At 36.9% G+C, this 15051-nt stretch overlaps 1 protein-coding gene across 4 annotated transcripts in view; it reads left to right on the forward strand.

Moving 5' to 3' along the window:
• EYA3 (EYA transcriptional coactivator and phosphatase 3) overlaps positions 1 to 15051 on the forward strand; it is a 118600-nt gene that overhangs the window by 28776 nt on the left and 74773 nt on the right. For all 4 annotated transcript variants that reach the window (XM_054498302.1, XM_054498275.2, XM_063667133.1 and 1 more), the window contains exons 2-3: positions 2162 to 2262; positions 11823 to 11866. In XM_054498302.1, the coding sequence (XP_054354277.1) occupies positions 2230 to 2262; positions 11823 to 11866 (77 nt within the window). In that variant the 5' untranslated portion in view covers positions 2162 to 2229. The remainder of the gene's footprint in view (positions 1 to 2161; positions 2263 to 11822; positions 11867 to 15051) is intronic.

Raw genomic sequence — 15051 nt, forward strand, 5'->3', positions numbered from 1 at the left:
TGTGTTTAAAAACAAAATTAAACCACATTATTGAGTGTGTATACACATATATATTTTTTAACAATTATTCTTACCTTCCTCCTATCAGAGATGAAATTTATAACTCTTCCCCCATGGTGGAGTGGATATCCCTTTTATCTCCCTTGCTGAAAATATACCAGAGATTGTAGTTTTATAGTCATGGCCTTCAATTAGGGAAAACATGTAATGTTGTAAGTTTTGTATGGATGAGAACTGGTCACACAAAAAATCAACAACTTGGCCGGACATATGCCTGTAATCTCAGCACTTTGGGAGGCTGAGGCAGGCAGATCACCTGAGGTCAGGAGTTCAAGACCAGGCTGGCCAACATGGCAAAAACCCATCTCTACCAAAAATACAAAAATTAGCCGGGCATGGTGGCACACCTGTAGTCCCAGCTACTTGGGAGCCTGAGGCAGGAAAATTGCTTGAACCCAGGAGATGGAGGTTGCAGTTAGCCGAGATTGCGCCACTGTACTCCAGCCTGGGAGACACAGCGAAACTCTAGCTCAAAAAAAAAAAAATTTTTCAACAAATGAGGTATTGAAGGTATTCCATTTCCCTAATGGTGTGGTCCTATTTTGTTGTTTCTAATGGGATGAAATAATATATGTACATAATGTACATTTAGACAGTATAAAATGAAAAGGATTGTCCCTTAAAGAAAAGATACTTCAATTTGAAACTAAGACATAAACTAGTAAAACAAAAAATGTTTGATCTTTCGTAGTTGTGAATCAGTTTTAAGTCACATTGACTGTGTTGTTCTAAGCTGAGCAAAACAAGTGCAGGGAAGATAGCTCCTATGAGCTTTACTTATTGCAGTCTGTAATTCTGTATCACTAGTTATCTGCGTCATGTAGTAGGAGAACTTAGCTTTTGAGGCTCTGTGTATGAGCTACACGTGAGAGCATTGAGCATCAAGTGCTTCTGACCTTTAAACTTCCTTTTTCTGTTGATATTCTAAATTGGGGTAGGGAATAAAGCTGTGTTAGAGTTGGACAACTTTGCATCTAATTGTAACCTTATGTGTGTTTTCTCTCCTTTTCACATTCTGGAGTGTGGCTCTAAAATAAAGTTGTGTTGTATTGCAACATGACAGAGTAATAGAAGTAGAGTGGTGGTATACTGGCATAACAAGTTTTTTGTTTTCTTGTTATTTGTCTATTTTCAGTACTTCTGTGATAAGATTATATACTTTAGCTTTGTATGTGAGTTAGGTACAGTGGTTGGTAGAAAAACTAAAAACAGCTGTGACTTTAATTAAATGTACAAGCAATCACATCTTTTGGGAGAAGTGCTGGTTTCACTTTTGTTAGATAGAAATGGAGTATTTCATTTTTATAATGTATGCAGCTTTCTAATTTTTGTCTCTTTGTCTCCTGTCAGTAGGACATGGTAAGGTGGACTTAGAATCCCATTTTTCCTTTTTTTGAAAATCAGGACAGAAAGAGCAGGGTCTGAGAATGTAAAGATTTTGTTTAAATAATTGGGCAGTACAGTTAGTAGAAGCTCATTATTTCAGAATTAAATTAGGTCCTATCTTTGGATGATTATTTTCCTTAGTTCTAAAAGTCAAGGTTTCACTATACTTATTTATTTGTATTATTGAGATGCAGAAGAATTGAGTTTTCCTTTAAATTGATGACATATAGACAGTTGGTTGTGAATGCATTTAGTTGATATTCCGGTTTGTCCTATTTAAAGTGATTCTGTGTGTCTGTGTTAACAGTTATGTAAATGTTCCACATTAAAGCAGGTTAGATGTTATCATAACTTGCTGACTTGCTGGGCCAGTCTCTATCATTTTTAATGTAACTCTAATCCTTAAAAAATTATTTTATTATCTGCACATGGCTGTCATTGTAAAATCTTCAATGCATTAGGCACCATAGTAACCAGCAGAAGTGGTTCCACATGTTGGCTTTTGCAAGGTATTATAAAAGTCATTGTGTACACCTCCCTTGATTTGGTGTAGCATGTCATTTTTGAAAAGCCACGTGCAGGTTTGAGATTTTGTGATTGGAACTCACGTAGAAAGCTTGGAGAGTAGCAAAATACTAAAAAATCATTCTCTGATGGCCTCAATGATAATACTTTAAGAGTGTATAAAGCTTTGAATCCTCCTTTTTAAAAACAGATTGTGAAAACTGCTGAGAGAGACTTGCAATCCAGTCACATAAGCGTAATAAAGAAATATTGGTCCTCATGGAAGAAGAGCAAGATTTACCAGAGCAACCAGTAAGTATTTCCTTCAACAGTTTAAAGTTGATTGTAGAAGAGCTAATCTTAAGAGATTTTAATTATTATTCAGTTATAGATTCCAAATTAGAAATAAAAATAAGGAAAAGATTCCTTAATTGTTTCCTTTCAAGAAAACAATGTTATATTTTTCTAACTTAATTCTAAGGAGTCCAAGGAAAATTTAGCATTACAAAATGAATATTGCATTTAGAAATGTCATTTAAAAAAATAAGTGGCTAGTGTTACAGTTTTTAGAAAATAAAAGAGGACGTCTCTTTACTGATCTGACAGTATATCACCATTTCTACCAGAAAATTTAGTTTTGTTTTTACCTAAATTTCCTTAAGAGAGTTAATTTTTAAAAGAGTAGTAGTAGTGAGGAAGTTATAATTTGACCACTAGCTAATTCTTAAAAACAGATAAAACCCTAGAGACTATATTGAATTCTTAATTTCTTTTAAATATTTAACATAATAAAATAATTTTAAATGTCCCCAGGTGATATGGGTTTATCTTCTTCTTGGTTTTTGGCCCTTAATATTTAAAAAACAAAAGCAATAGTGTCATTCTTTTAAGATAACTTTTATGCTAGAGGGTCTTTTCCTTTTGTCTTCAGTTTCTTTCTCTGAAGTTTGGTAAATACCGATTCAATTTGCTATCCTGAGTGGGCCTCTTACATTTCATATTAAGAGAGGATACAGCATGGTACATGTTTACTTTATGAAAATCTAACCTAGAAAAATTTGAATTTTGAAAGCAAATAATAGGATATGTTTTTCATGTTCTAGTTGTATTCTTTAGGTGTACTAGCTCCCGTTTAAATGATAAAGTCCTTTAATATATTTTTAATATTTTTCTTTATATTGACAAATGCATATTGATGATTACTTTGTCATTATTCTTCTAGTCCCCTCAGCTGAGGTAAGTATAAAACTAACAAGACATTAGCAACTGGTAAAAAGACCTTTTGAAACATTTGAAATGTGATCCCCTATCCCTGGTGGGACTTTAATTATCAGGGAAATGGTAGGGTTAAAAATTATCTTGAGCAGTGTGTTTAGGATTTACACTATTGGAACAAATAGCTGAATTGTAGATACTAAATGTACCAGGGAAAATTATGCCATTGAGTTTTTAATGTGGTAAGACAAAGGTCTAGTCATATTTTTAAAAGACTTATGTAAGTGTTGACATATTGTTGAAATATGGGTATTGTTAGTTACTCCTTACCTATTTAAGGTAATGAGAATTGTGAGGCTGACCTGCTAAGAAGTCATCTATCTCTTCTGCCCTGCTTCATTTCCTTGTCATTCTCTTGAACTTCTGTAACATGATGTGCAAAACCTGATTATTACTTCAGAGAAAGATAAGAAATTGAAGCACTTTAAAACCAAAATTTCTGCTGACTATAAATGGTTGTCACAGGGCATTATTTCCTTATTAATTTGTGCCCAGATCTTAATATAAAAAGGTGATTGAATGACGACATGGAGAGATCAGTGCCACTGAAAGAAAAGTTGAGTGTTTACTCATAGTTCCCCTTGAAACAAGAGGCATAGCATGCCACACGGGGGAAGTACCACTGTTGGTCAGGAGGCAAAAAAGAGTGGGAGGAAGGCACAGGCCACAGACTTATTGAGGTTTCCACAGGAAAAGCAAGGTAGGCAAGGTAAACAGCTTAGGGTTGACTAGTTTGAATAATTCTGTCAGGCTTTGTGTCCTATGGGCTGTCCCTGGTTTTCTGGTGGTACTTTGTTCTGGGTTGATTTATGATTTAGGGCAGAAGAAATAGCGGCTTAGTGTGTGAGAGTTAGATAAAGGAGGTGGTTCAGAGTATGGGCACTGGATCTCAGGGGAGATAAAAGACAACTTTGGCCTTGAGTTTGGCTCTGTGATTAATGGATGTCAAACAGACAAATACAGAATCTAAGAAAACACAACACTTATTAATGTTTAAAATAGAACAGGAAGAGTAATGACACATTTTGAGGTAAAAAAACAACTTTTCACAGGCTGTAGTGGAGATCTAAAATATGAGTGGAAAGAATGGTCCCATCCCAAGCTGATGATAAATAAAGCCAATATTTTTAATCCTAGAGATGTTACTGATGGTCGTTATTTAATCCCATTGCCTCTTCTTGACTCTTCCTTATTGAATTATCCCTTCTCTTATTTCTCCACTAATTGCTTGCTCTACCTCAAGATTTTGTTCAGATCGGCTGGACGCAGTGGCTCATGCCTGTAATCCCAGCACTTTGGGTGGTGGAGGTGGGTGGATCACTTGAGGCCAGGAGTTTGAGACCAGCCTGGCCAACATGGGGAGACCCCATCTCTACTAAAAATACAAAAATTAGCCAGGTGTGGTGGCGCATGCCTGTAATCCCAGCTACTTGGGAAGCTGAGGCAGGTGAATCGCTTGAACCCAGGAGGTGGAGGTTGCAGTGAGCCGAGATTGTGCCAGTGCACTCCAGCCTGGACAATAGAGTGAGTGAGACTCTGTCTCAAAAAAAAAAAAAAAAAAAAAAGATTTTGTTTAGATAACTCACAATGCAATAAATTTTAACTTCAGATTCTTTCACTTTCCCTTTATTGCTTATCAATCCTCAACTGAGTTGTAAATAACTTTGTTATATTACTATAAATCACCTTCCAAAAATGCAAGAATCCTATCCACAGATGAGGGGATCCTTTTGACGGATTATTGTACAGCCTCTACTTGGAGAATAGAGTATAAAGAACAGCAGTGGATTGAGAATAAGAAATATTTCACACTACAGTTTACACACTGAGAGTCCCTGAAGAAGTAACATTATCACCCTTTGATACCTTAATTAAAAATCTTATTCTTTGCAGCTTTCTGTCATATACTTTACCTATTTATAGCCTAAATCTTTAAGCTATCAATGAAAATGTTGAGTGTTCTTAGAGAAAATATATAATAGCTCCAGGTGATTGTCATATCCTTTCTAGGTGTCTACAAAGGTCTGTTCAATAATCTGTTTTAGAACACTGTCATCAATCAGCATTAAATTAGCACTAGTTTATAGTTTCCAGCACCTAATTCCTCTCTACCATCGCCTTTAAATTAAAACAAACAAACCAACCAAGTAGTGAAACATTTCTTTTTTTGTTTTGTTTTGTTTGAGATAGGGTTTCACCCTGTCGCCCAGGCTATAGTGCAGTGATGCCATCTTGGCTCACTGCAGCCTCCGCCTCCCAGGCTGAAGCAGTCCTCCCACCTCAGCCTCCCAAGTAGCTGGGACTACCAGCACACCCACCTAATTTTTTTGTATTTTCAGTAGACACGGGGTTTTGCCCTGTTGCCCAGGCTGGTCTCGAACTCCTGGACTCAAGCAGCTCGGGCCACCTTGTCCTCATTTCTTTATATTCTGTTTCAAGTACCTCTCTTATTCTCTGTGATTTTTCAGAGATGATAAACACTGGTTTAGCAATCATGTTTGTAGGTTACAGGTCTATGGGATAAAGCTTCTATGAGTCTGGAGGGTTAGAACTTATTTAAAATAATTGAGGTGCTTGCTTATAAATATGGGAATAAACTCTTTTTGAAAAATTTAGGTATGTTATTGTTTACAGTTTGTAGATTACTCTTCTTGATAGAGAAGACAAAAAAGATTTTTTGCCTCCATCAGAAGTCACACCTAACTAACATGCAGTGGTAGAACAGGAAGTTGTCTCTGCCATAAATATTTACCTCTCTAATAATTTGGAATGCTTACCTCCCTCTCTAGGTCCTGCTTTCCTTATGTTAAGTTCTTGAAGTCAAATTAATAATTAGATAGCTATTAGTAAGCACGGTCAATGAAAATGGCATTAAATTGTTTTTTGTGTGAAATTTCATCTAGGTTATGATCAAATCCTTTACCCCTCTAGCATATGGAATATTACTTTTTAGTAAACAGAACAGTGTCCTTCTCTTTGTTGGACAGTGTTGGATAAATCTTGACATAAACATGCTTTTTATAGTCTCCATGAAGACTTTTACCCTACCATTGTATTTATTATTGCCAAGATTACAATTTACCTAGCACTAGCATGCTTTTGCCTCTTGTTTAAACCTTCAGAGCCATTACTTGTAAGTCATCACAGAGTAATTTCAGAATGACATTTGAGATGCTTAATACAATTTTCTTAACTAGAGAGTCCTATTTCTTAAGCCTGTCTTGAAATTTCTGGGATTCAACTTTGTTCTTGCTGTCTATGGTAATAACACTACAATTTAACAATTACATAGCACTTTGTTTTTCATAAGCAGCTCACTCTTTTCCTCTTTAAATTTCATCTTTACATATTATGTTAACAGTGCACATCCTTAAGTTTATTCAGCCAGCATCCTTGTACTGTTAATGCTGCTGTTTCCTGCTGTTGGAACATGAGCCCTGTGAAGTAGGTAGTTGTATCTTTTTTTCACAGATGAAGAAACAGATACAGAGAAGACATGCAGTGAATTAACTCTCAGAACTTAGCCTTGAGCCTGGATATTCTGAATTTGTATACTGGGTTTTTTGTTTCCTTGCTGTGTTATATTTAAAGTGTGATTATACATTGTAGCAGAAGCAAAAATAGAACTCTGATTTATGAATTTGTCAGTGCTTCTTTCTTTCTGTGTTATCATTAGCCGTTATATGCCCATAGGATTATGTCATTTTTTAAGATACCAGCTTTATTGACATGTAATTTACATATCCTACAATTCACCCTTTTAGCGTATACAGTGCAGTAGTTTTTAGTCTATTCTAAAATGGTTTTGTAACCATTACCAGAATAAATTTTAAGGCATCTTCCTTTTTTCTTTTTCTGGGTTTTTTTTTTTTTTTTTTTTTTGAGACAGGGTGTCATTTTGTCACCCAGACTGGAGTACAGTGGCACAATCATGGCTCACTGCATCCTTGAACTCCTGGGCTCAAACAGTCCTCCCATCTCAGCCTCCTGAGTACCTAGGATTACAGGTGTGAGCCACCACACCCAACTGTTTTTTAAATTTTTTGTCGAGATGGGGTCTTGCTCTGTTGCCCAGCTGGTCTCAGACTCCTGACCTTAAGCGATCCTCACTCTGTTGCCCAGGCTGGAGTGCAGTGTCACTATCTCGGCTCACTGCAACCTCCACCTCCCGGGTTCAAGCATTTCCCTGCCTCAGCCTCCCAAGTAGCTGGGATTACAGGCGCCTGCCACCACACCTGGCTAATTTTTGTATTTTTAGTAGAGACGGGGTTTCACCATCTTGGCCAGGCTGGTCTTGAACTCCTGACCTCATGATCCACCTGCCTCAGCCTCCCAAAGTGTTGGGATTACAGGTGTGAGCCACTGCCTCCGGCCTATATTTTTACAAGTGATGAGAGCATACATATTCTCCTAAGAATTTTATAGCTTTAGCTTTTACATTTAGTGCTTTGATCTATTTTGAGTTAATTTTTGCATATGGCTTGAGGTACGAGTTCAGCTTTATTTGTTGAAAAGAATATTCTTTCTTCGTTGAATCGTCATGGCACTTTTGTTGAAAATAATTTGACTGTAAATGTGGTACTCTTGTTGAAAATCAGTTGACCCAACAAATGTAGAGGTCTGTTTCAGGACTCTCAATTCTGTTCCAGTGATCCATATATCCATCCTTATGCCAGTACCACACCCTCTTGATTACTCTAGCTTTATAGTAAGTTTTGAAATTGAAAAATGGGGCCGGGCGCAGTGGCTCATGCCTGTAATCCCAGCAATTTGGGAGGCCAAGGTGGGCAGATCACCTGAGGTCTGAGACCAGCCTGGCCAATATGGCGAAATCCCATCTCTGTTAAACATACAAAAAAATTAGCCAGGCATGGTGGCACACACCTGTAGTCCCAGCTACTTGGGAGGCCAAGGCATGAGAAATGCTTGAACCCAGGAGGTGGAGGTTGCAGTGAGCCGAGATCACACCACTGCACTCCAGCCTGGGTGACAGAGTGAGACTCTGTCTTAAAAAATAAAAATAAAAAAGAAATGGAAAAATGTGAGTCCCCTAACTTTGTTCTTTTTTTTTTTTTTTTTTCAAGATTGTTTTAGCTATTCTGGGTCACTTTCATTTCCATATGAAATTTAGGATCAATTTGTGAATTTCTTCAATGCAGCCAGCTGGGATTTTGATTGGATTGACTGTAGACCAATTTGGGGAGTATTATCATCTTTACAAGATGAATTCTTCTGTCCGTGGATATGGGGTGTCTTTGCATTTATTTAGCTCTTCTTAAATTTCTTTTAACATGTATTGTACCTTTTCTTCTGTTAGGTTTATTCCTAAGTTTTTTTGTTTGTTTGTTTGTTTTAGACAGAGTCTCACCTTGTCACCCAGGCTGGAGTGCAGTGGCGCAATCTCAGCTCACTGCAACCTCTACCTCCCAGGTTCAGGCGATTCTCCTGCCTCAGCCTCCTAAGTAGCTGAGATTACAGGCGTGCACCACCACACCCAGCTAATTTTTGTATTTTTAGTAGAGATGGGATTTCACCATGTTGGCCAGCCTGGTCTCAGACTCCTGACCTCAGGTGATCCACCTGCCTCGGCCTCCCAAAGTGCTGGGATTAGAAGCGTGAGCCACTGGACCCGGCCATATTCCTAAGTATTTTATTCCTTTTGATGCTATTGTGAATGGATTTTTTTTTCATTTTTGAATTGTTCATTGCAAGTATATAGAAATATAATTGATTTTTGTATGTTTGTCTTGTATTTTGCTGCCTTGCTGAACTTGTTTATCAGTTCTAGTGGTTTCTTAATGGATTCGTTAGGATTTCTGTATACAAAATTATGTCATGCAAAAAGAGATTCTGATTTTTTCACTTTTAACCCTAACAGAGCTTTTTCAGCTTTATTGCTTTCTTACTTACTGGCAGCTTGTATTACTGTCCTACTACTGTCCTGGTATGTCTTCAATTCCTTGGATACCAGCTGCTTGTATAATCTATACTGGTTTTGTTAATGAAAATTGTTCCCTATAGGACCGGTTGCTACTTGAATCTTTGCTTACTTTGCTGTGTAGTTTTCAGTATTCATTATTGCAAGTAATATATTACTCTGCAAACTCTCCAGAAAATTGTTGCTCAATCTTTGCTGTTTCTCTTAACAACCAGGAATCATTTTCTGTCAGTTTCTGGCTTGTATTGTTTGAACCGATTCTTCTATAATTGAGTAAAATCTGTCTGTCTTCTTTAGTTAATTTACCTGCCTCTACTGCCTAGTTAGTACGTGCTTCCTATCCCTGCCTTAGAAGGGGGCATAATTGCTCAAATCAAGACAAACAATGGGCCATATGAGGTTAAAAAAAAAAAAAATACATTGTAACACCTTTTCCTTCCCCAGACTTTTCTGCTTGGTAGATATGACTTTAGATACATTTTCTCCCTTTCTATTTATGAATATATACTCTGCACTGGGTTGGCACAGTAATAAATTAAAAGTGAAGGAGCGTAAAGAAGCATAGTTCTTCCTTGAAAGTAAATAAATTTTTGGCCAGGTGCAGTGGCTTACGCCTGTAATCCCAGCACTGTGGGAGACCAAGGTGGGTGGATCACTTGAGGCCAGGAGTTCGAAACCATCCTGGCCAACATGGTGAAACCTGGTCTCTACTAAAAATAGAAAAAATAGCAAAATTAGCTGGGCATGGTGGTGTGCACCTGTGGTCCCTGCTACTCGAGAGGCTGAGGAACAAGAACTGCTTGAACCCAGGAGACAGAGGTTGCAGTGAGCCGAGATTACGCCATGGCACTCCAGCCTGGGTGACAGAACAAGACCCTGTCTCAAAAAAAAATAAATAAATAAAATAATAATAATAATAATAAATAAAAAGTAAATTTAAAAATGTTGCTCCAGGACCTTTTTTTTTTTCCTTTTTTCTTTTGGAGTTGATTAGCTAAATTTGTTGCTCTATACCTCTAATAAAATGAAGACTATGATAAGTTAGACTCCTCAGTGCTCTAATTTTCTTTGTTTAAATTACTGTTTGAAGAGTATAGACTGTTTCGGTTACTCAGCCAACCAGCTCATAATTATATTTCTTTGATAGCAAAGAGTCTTTGGATGAGCTAAGCATAAATTCATCTCCACTATTGGAAGAGTACATTATTATCTGACCATATGTAACTACTATCATCTTTAGGTAGGAAGGGCAGAACATTTTATTAAAAAAAGGCTATATTTTGTCATATGTGAAATTATGGCAGGCAGATAAACTAGATAGTTGAATTTTTCTTGTCTTTAGCCTTATAGTTTCCAGGCAAAACACTGTTTTCCTATATTATCTAGGTCAGCTCATATTTCCCTTACCTCTTTCAGTGAGATAGTCATATACATTGGTAATACAGTTAGATTTTTTTGTCACAGTCTGCATACTATCCTGGAATCCCTCAACCTCCTGGTTGTTTTATGGTGTCTTTTATCATATAGAAGTTTAAAATTTTTGTGTAATCATATCTATTTTCTCCTTTATGGCTTTTGGATTTAATGTCATGCTTAATCAGGATTTGCCCACCTCAAGGTTTTGTTTTTTGTTTTTGCTTCAAATGCTTTAATGTAATTTTTGTTTTAAATTTAGAAATGTTTTTTTAAATTGCCTTTGTTTCTTTATTTTCTCCTTTTTGGTACCTATGAAAATTAAGAGAACATTGAATGGAACACATTTTGACATGCCATAAGCAAGGAACCAAGAATGTTTGGTCATGGTTGTGTATTCTCATGAGGAGTATATGGCCATGACAAATTTTATGGGGCTTGCATGTATTATTTACCTTGTCTGAAATAGTCAATGTAATATTAAATATCTATGATTCCACCTGGTATGTTTGCTTCAAATTATCTAGGAGAGTTTCTGCCTTCTTCTATTAGCTTGAAATACTTTTAAATATTCATAATTTGAATGGCTAAGCATATTAGACATGTTTCTACTACAACCAGTTCTAACCAGAGAGTTTTAAAATCAGATTCTCTGTAATATGAAAACAGAAAAATCCATTAGTATTAACCGTTATCTTTCATTTGTGGATTCTCACACTGTTTCAATGGAAGTGCCTTCTCCCCAGAAGGAAATAGAAAATGAAATATGAAAAAAAAAAATACACGGTTAACAATATTTTCTAAATTACTGGTAACCTGATAAGAATTCATATTAATTTTTGACACTAACCTAAGTATAAAGCCATTTTTGTTAAATAAATGAGTAGATGATACTTAGATTGCCATCTTTACTGTTTGTTTAAATATAATTTGCCTGTTACAGTGTAAAACCAACTAGTTTGTATCAAAGCTTGGATACTTTATCCTAGTAAACATTCTGTCTACCTTGAGTAAAAATTCTGGTAAACAGTTTTTTTAATCAGAACACTTTTTCATTAAAAAGAAGAGCTCCATTTAAAAAACAGACTTAATTTCTAGCTCTAAAATATAACAAGGGTTAATTAAATCTAAACTAAACAAAATTAAACGGTTATCCTGTAATAGTTAATAGCCTGTTGTTTGAGTAGCTAAATGGTTTAAAAACCAGATCAGGTACATTGATACCTTTGTATATTTATTTTTGCAGGTGAAAAAAGCCAAGATGCAGGAATCAGGAGAGCAAACTATAAGGTATGTAAAGTTTGCTTTCTTTTTAATGAACTACTCATAAGTTTTTTTTTTTTTTCACATGCTGATTAGTGTATGGGCATGCTTTGCCCTCTTTTTGGTTCTTACCATCAGCTGTTACATTTTGAAACTATTTGTTTAAGATTAAAATTTCTTTTCCAAATAGTTTTTTCCTGAAACATGTGCACTGATTTGTTCTTATGCATTCATTATTTATTCAACAATATGTACCAAACTCATGTTGTATATCAGGCACTGTGCTACATAGAGGAGACTCAGTGGTAAAGATGAAAAGCACCATATTCTTCAGTCAAACGTACAATATACAGACTAGGAAGCATAAGTGAAGTAAATAAAATCCAAGAGATTTGGTATTAATTACCAAATGGTTATGAAATGACTTATTCATTAACCCCACTCCTCTTATAGAAAAGAGGCAGCTTGCGCCGGGCACGGTGGCTCACGCCTGTAATCCCAGCACTTTGGGAGGCCGAGGCTGGTGGATCACAAAGTCAGGAGGAGATCGAGACCATCCTGGCTAACACGGTGAAACCCCATCTCTACTAAAAATACAAAATTATTAACTGGGCATGTTGGCAGGCGCCTGTGGTCCCAGCTACTCAGGAGGCTGAGGCAGGACAATGGTGTGAACCCAGGAGGCGGAGCTTGCGGTGAGCTGAGATCACGCCACTGCCCTCCAGCCTGGGCGACAGAGCGAGACTCTGTCTCAAAAAAAAAAGAAAAGAAAAGAAAAGAAAAGAGGCAGCTTGTTTGCACCTCACAGTTTGGCTTCTTCATACCATGGTTTTCAGTTTTCCACAGTTCTTACCTTCTGTCGTTTGTGCACCAACCATATGAGCCAGTAACTGCATCACCTCTACCACATTAATTTCAAGAATCCTACACTTTTACCTCATTTATTCTAGAACTGCCATGCTAGCCATATGATGTCTTAAACCATCAATTAAATCATCTGTCATATTTTCACCATCACCCCTTAAAAAGAACTTTAGTTTCTTCCTTATAAGAGACCAACATGGGGGAACCTTGTTTCTACTAAAAACACAAAAATTAGCTCGGCGTGGTGGCTTGAGCCTATAATCTCAGCTACTTGGGAGACTGAGGCAGGAGAATGGCTTGAACCCACGAGGCAGAGGTTACAGTGAGCCAAGAATGCACCACTGCACTCCAGCCTCGGCAACAAAGACTCTATCTCAAAAAAAAAAGAAAAGAAAAAGAAAAAAAAAAAGAAAGAAACTTAACTGGCCAGGTGTGGTGGCTCCACTTTTGGAGGTCCAGGTGGGCAGGTCGCTTGAGTCAGTAGTTTGAGACCAGCCTGGGTGACATAGCAAGACGCCATCTCTATAAAAAACACAAAAAAAATTATCCAGGAATGGTGGTGCACACCTTTAGTCCCAGCTACTGGGGGCTGAGGCAGGAGGATTGCTTGATCCCAGGGGCCAGAAGTTGTGGTGAGCCAAGATTGCGCCACTGAACTCCATCCTGGGTCGGTGGCAGAGCAAGGTGCTGTCTCATTTGAAAAAAAAAAAAAGAAAGAAAAATAAACTTAACTATAAGATCTACTGTAATTAGCCCCTTACAAACATTCTTAACTCCCTCACTTTTTTCTGTTATACTTGCCTAGCAAAACCACAACTCTGGTTAAACCCAACTATCCACCTATTCTATACTTATTCCCAATCACTTGTACATTGTGAGAGAAAAACACAAAATTGTGCAAACTGTTCTTAGTTTCTATTCATGATTAGATCTAAAATAGGCACTTAAGCCCCCTTCCTGGTATGTCTGATTTCCCAGCCTCTAAAATCATCTTAATTCCTTTATTCCCTCCCTCCTTGCCCCTTGCCTTCTCCCTTTTCCCTCCCTTTCCTGCTATTTCCATTCACTGAGCTGTGGATCTTGCTCCCTAGTTCAAAGATTAGGAACGTCTCCCTTCTCTGTCACCAAATCTACCTACTTAATCTGCTTCTCTTGGATGTTGTTTATCTTTCCTCTGAGATTCCCTTGCTCTTATGGAAGGCTAACCTCTCCAGTTGTTTGAAGGAAACCATCACCTTCATCTTTTCCTGAAATTATCTCTTCTTTTACCTTCAGCAATTTTTTTACTGTGATAAAATACACACAATATACAATTTACCATTTTAAGTGTACAGTTTAGTGGCACTAAGTACAATCACTTTGTCTTGCAACCATCACTACCATTCATCTCTAGAACTTTATTCATCTTTCCAGACTGAAATTCCATGTTCACTAAACAATATTCTCCATTTCCCCATCTCCAGCCCCTGGCAACCACCATTCTACTTTCTGTCTGCATGATTGTGACTGCTCTAAGTACCTCACAGAAATGGAGTCATACAGTATTTGTCCTTTTGTGATTCATTATGATGTCTTTAAGGTCTATCCATTTGTAGCATGTGTCAGAATTTCCTCTTTTTAAGGCTCAATAATACTCCATTGTATGTCTGTTCCGCATTTTCTTTATCCATTCATCTGTTGTTTGTGTTGTTAATAGTTCTGTTGAATGAGGAGGTGTTTGTCATGCCACTTTATGGACTTGGATGTTGTTGGATTTTTTTGGTCATTTTATTTTAGAACAATTGTTTTTTCATGGTGTATTCATTGTTAAGCAAAATTTATGTTTATATAACTTTGAAAATAATTATATTTTGAGGCAGTATGTCATTTCTCTAAGGATAATAATTTAAATATTTAACAAGTGCTAGAGCTAATTCACTGTCTTGGTGCTGTTGTTTCTATTTATTCTCTAGATGCTCAGTTGAGTATGTAGGAGATGTTGCTATAACATAATATTCTAGGACCATTGGGTTTTAGGAACTGGTCCAGTGGATACTCGATCATAGAAATATCACCAACTTCTAAGATATAGGATCTACAAATAGTCTTCAACAGTGGGTATAACAGTGAACCTCAGACTTAACCAGGTACATGTAGAAGTCAAACTAGTTATTGATGTCAGAAAAATTCTGGTCCAGTTTTATGCCCTTCCCCTGGTAATTCTATGTAAGTAGGTGTGAGATGGGGTCCAGAAGTCTGTATTTTTATTAACTATTCAGGTAATTATAATAAATCACCCAGTTTGGGAAACTGACACAACTATTCCATATAATTTCTTGCCCTTACCCTTCAATTTCCATAATCACATC

Source organism: Pongo pygmaeus, chromosome 1 (assembly GCF_028885625.2).
Source record: "Pongo pygmaeus isolate AG05252 chromosome 1, NHGRI_mPonPyg2-v2.0_pri, whole genome shotgun sequence".
In the NCBI taxonomy this organism is placed as follows: Eukaryota; Metazoa; Chordata; class Mammalia; order Primates; family Hominidae; genus Pongo; species Pongo pygmaeus.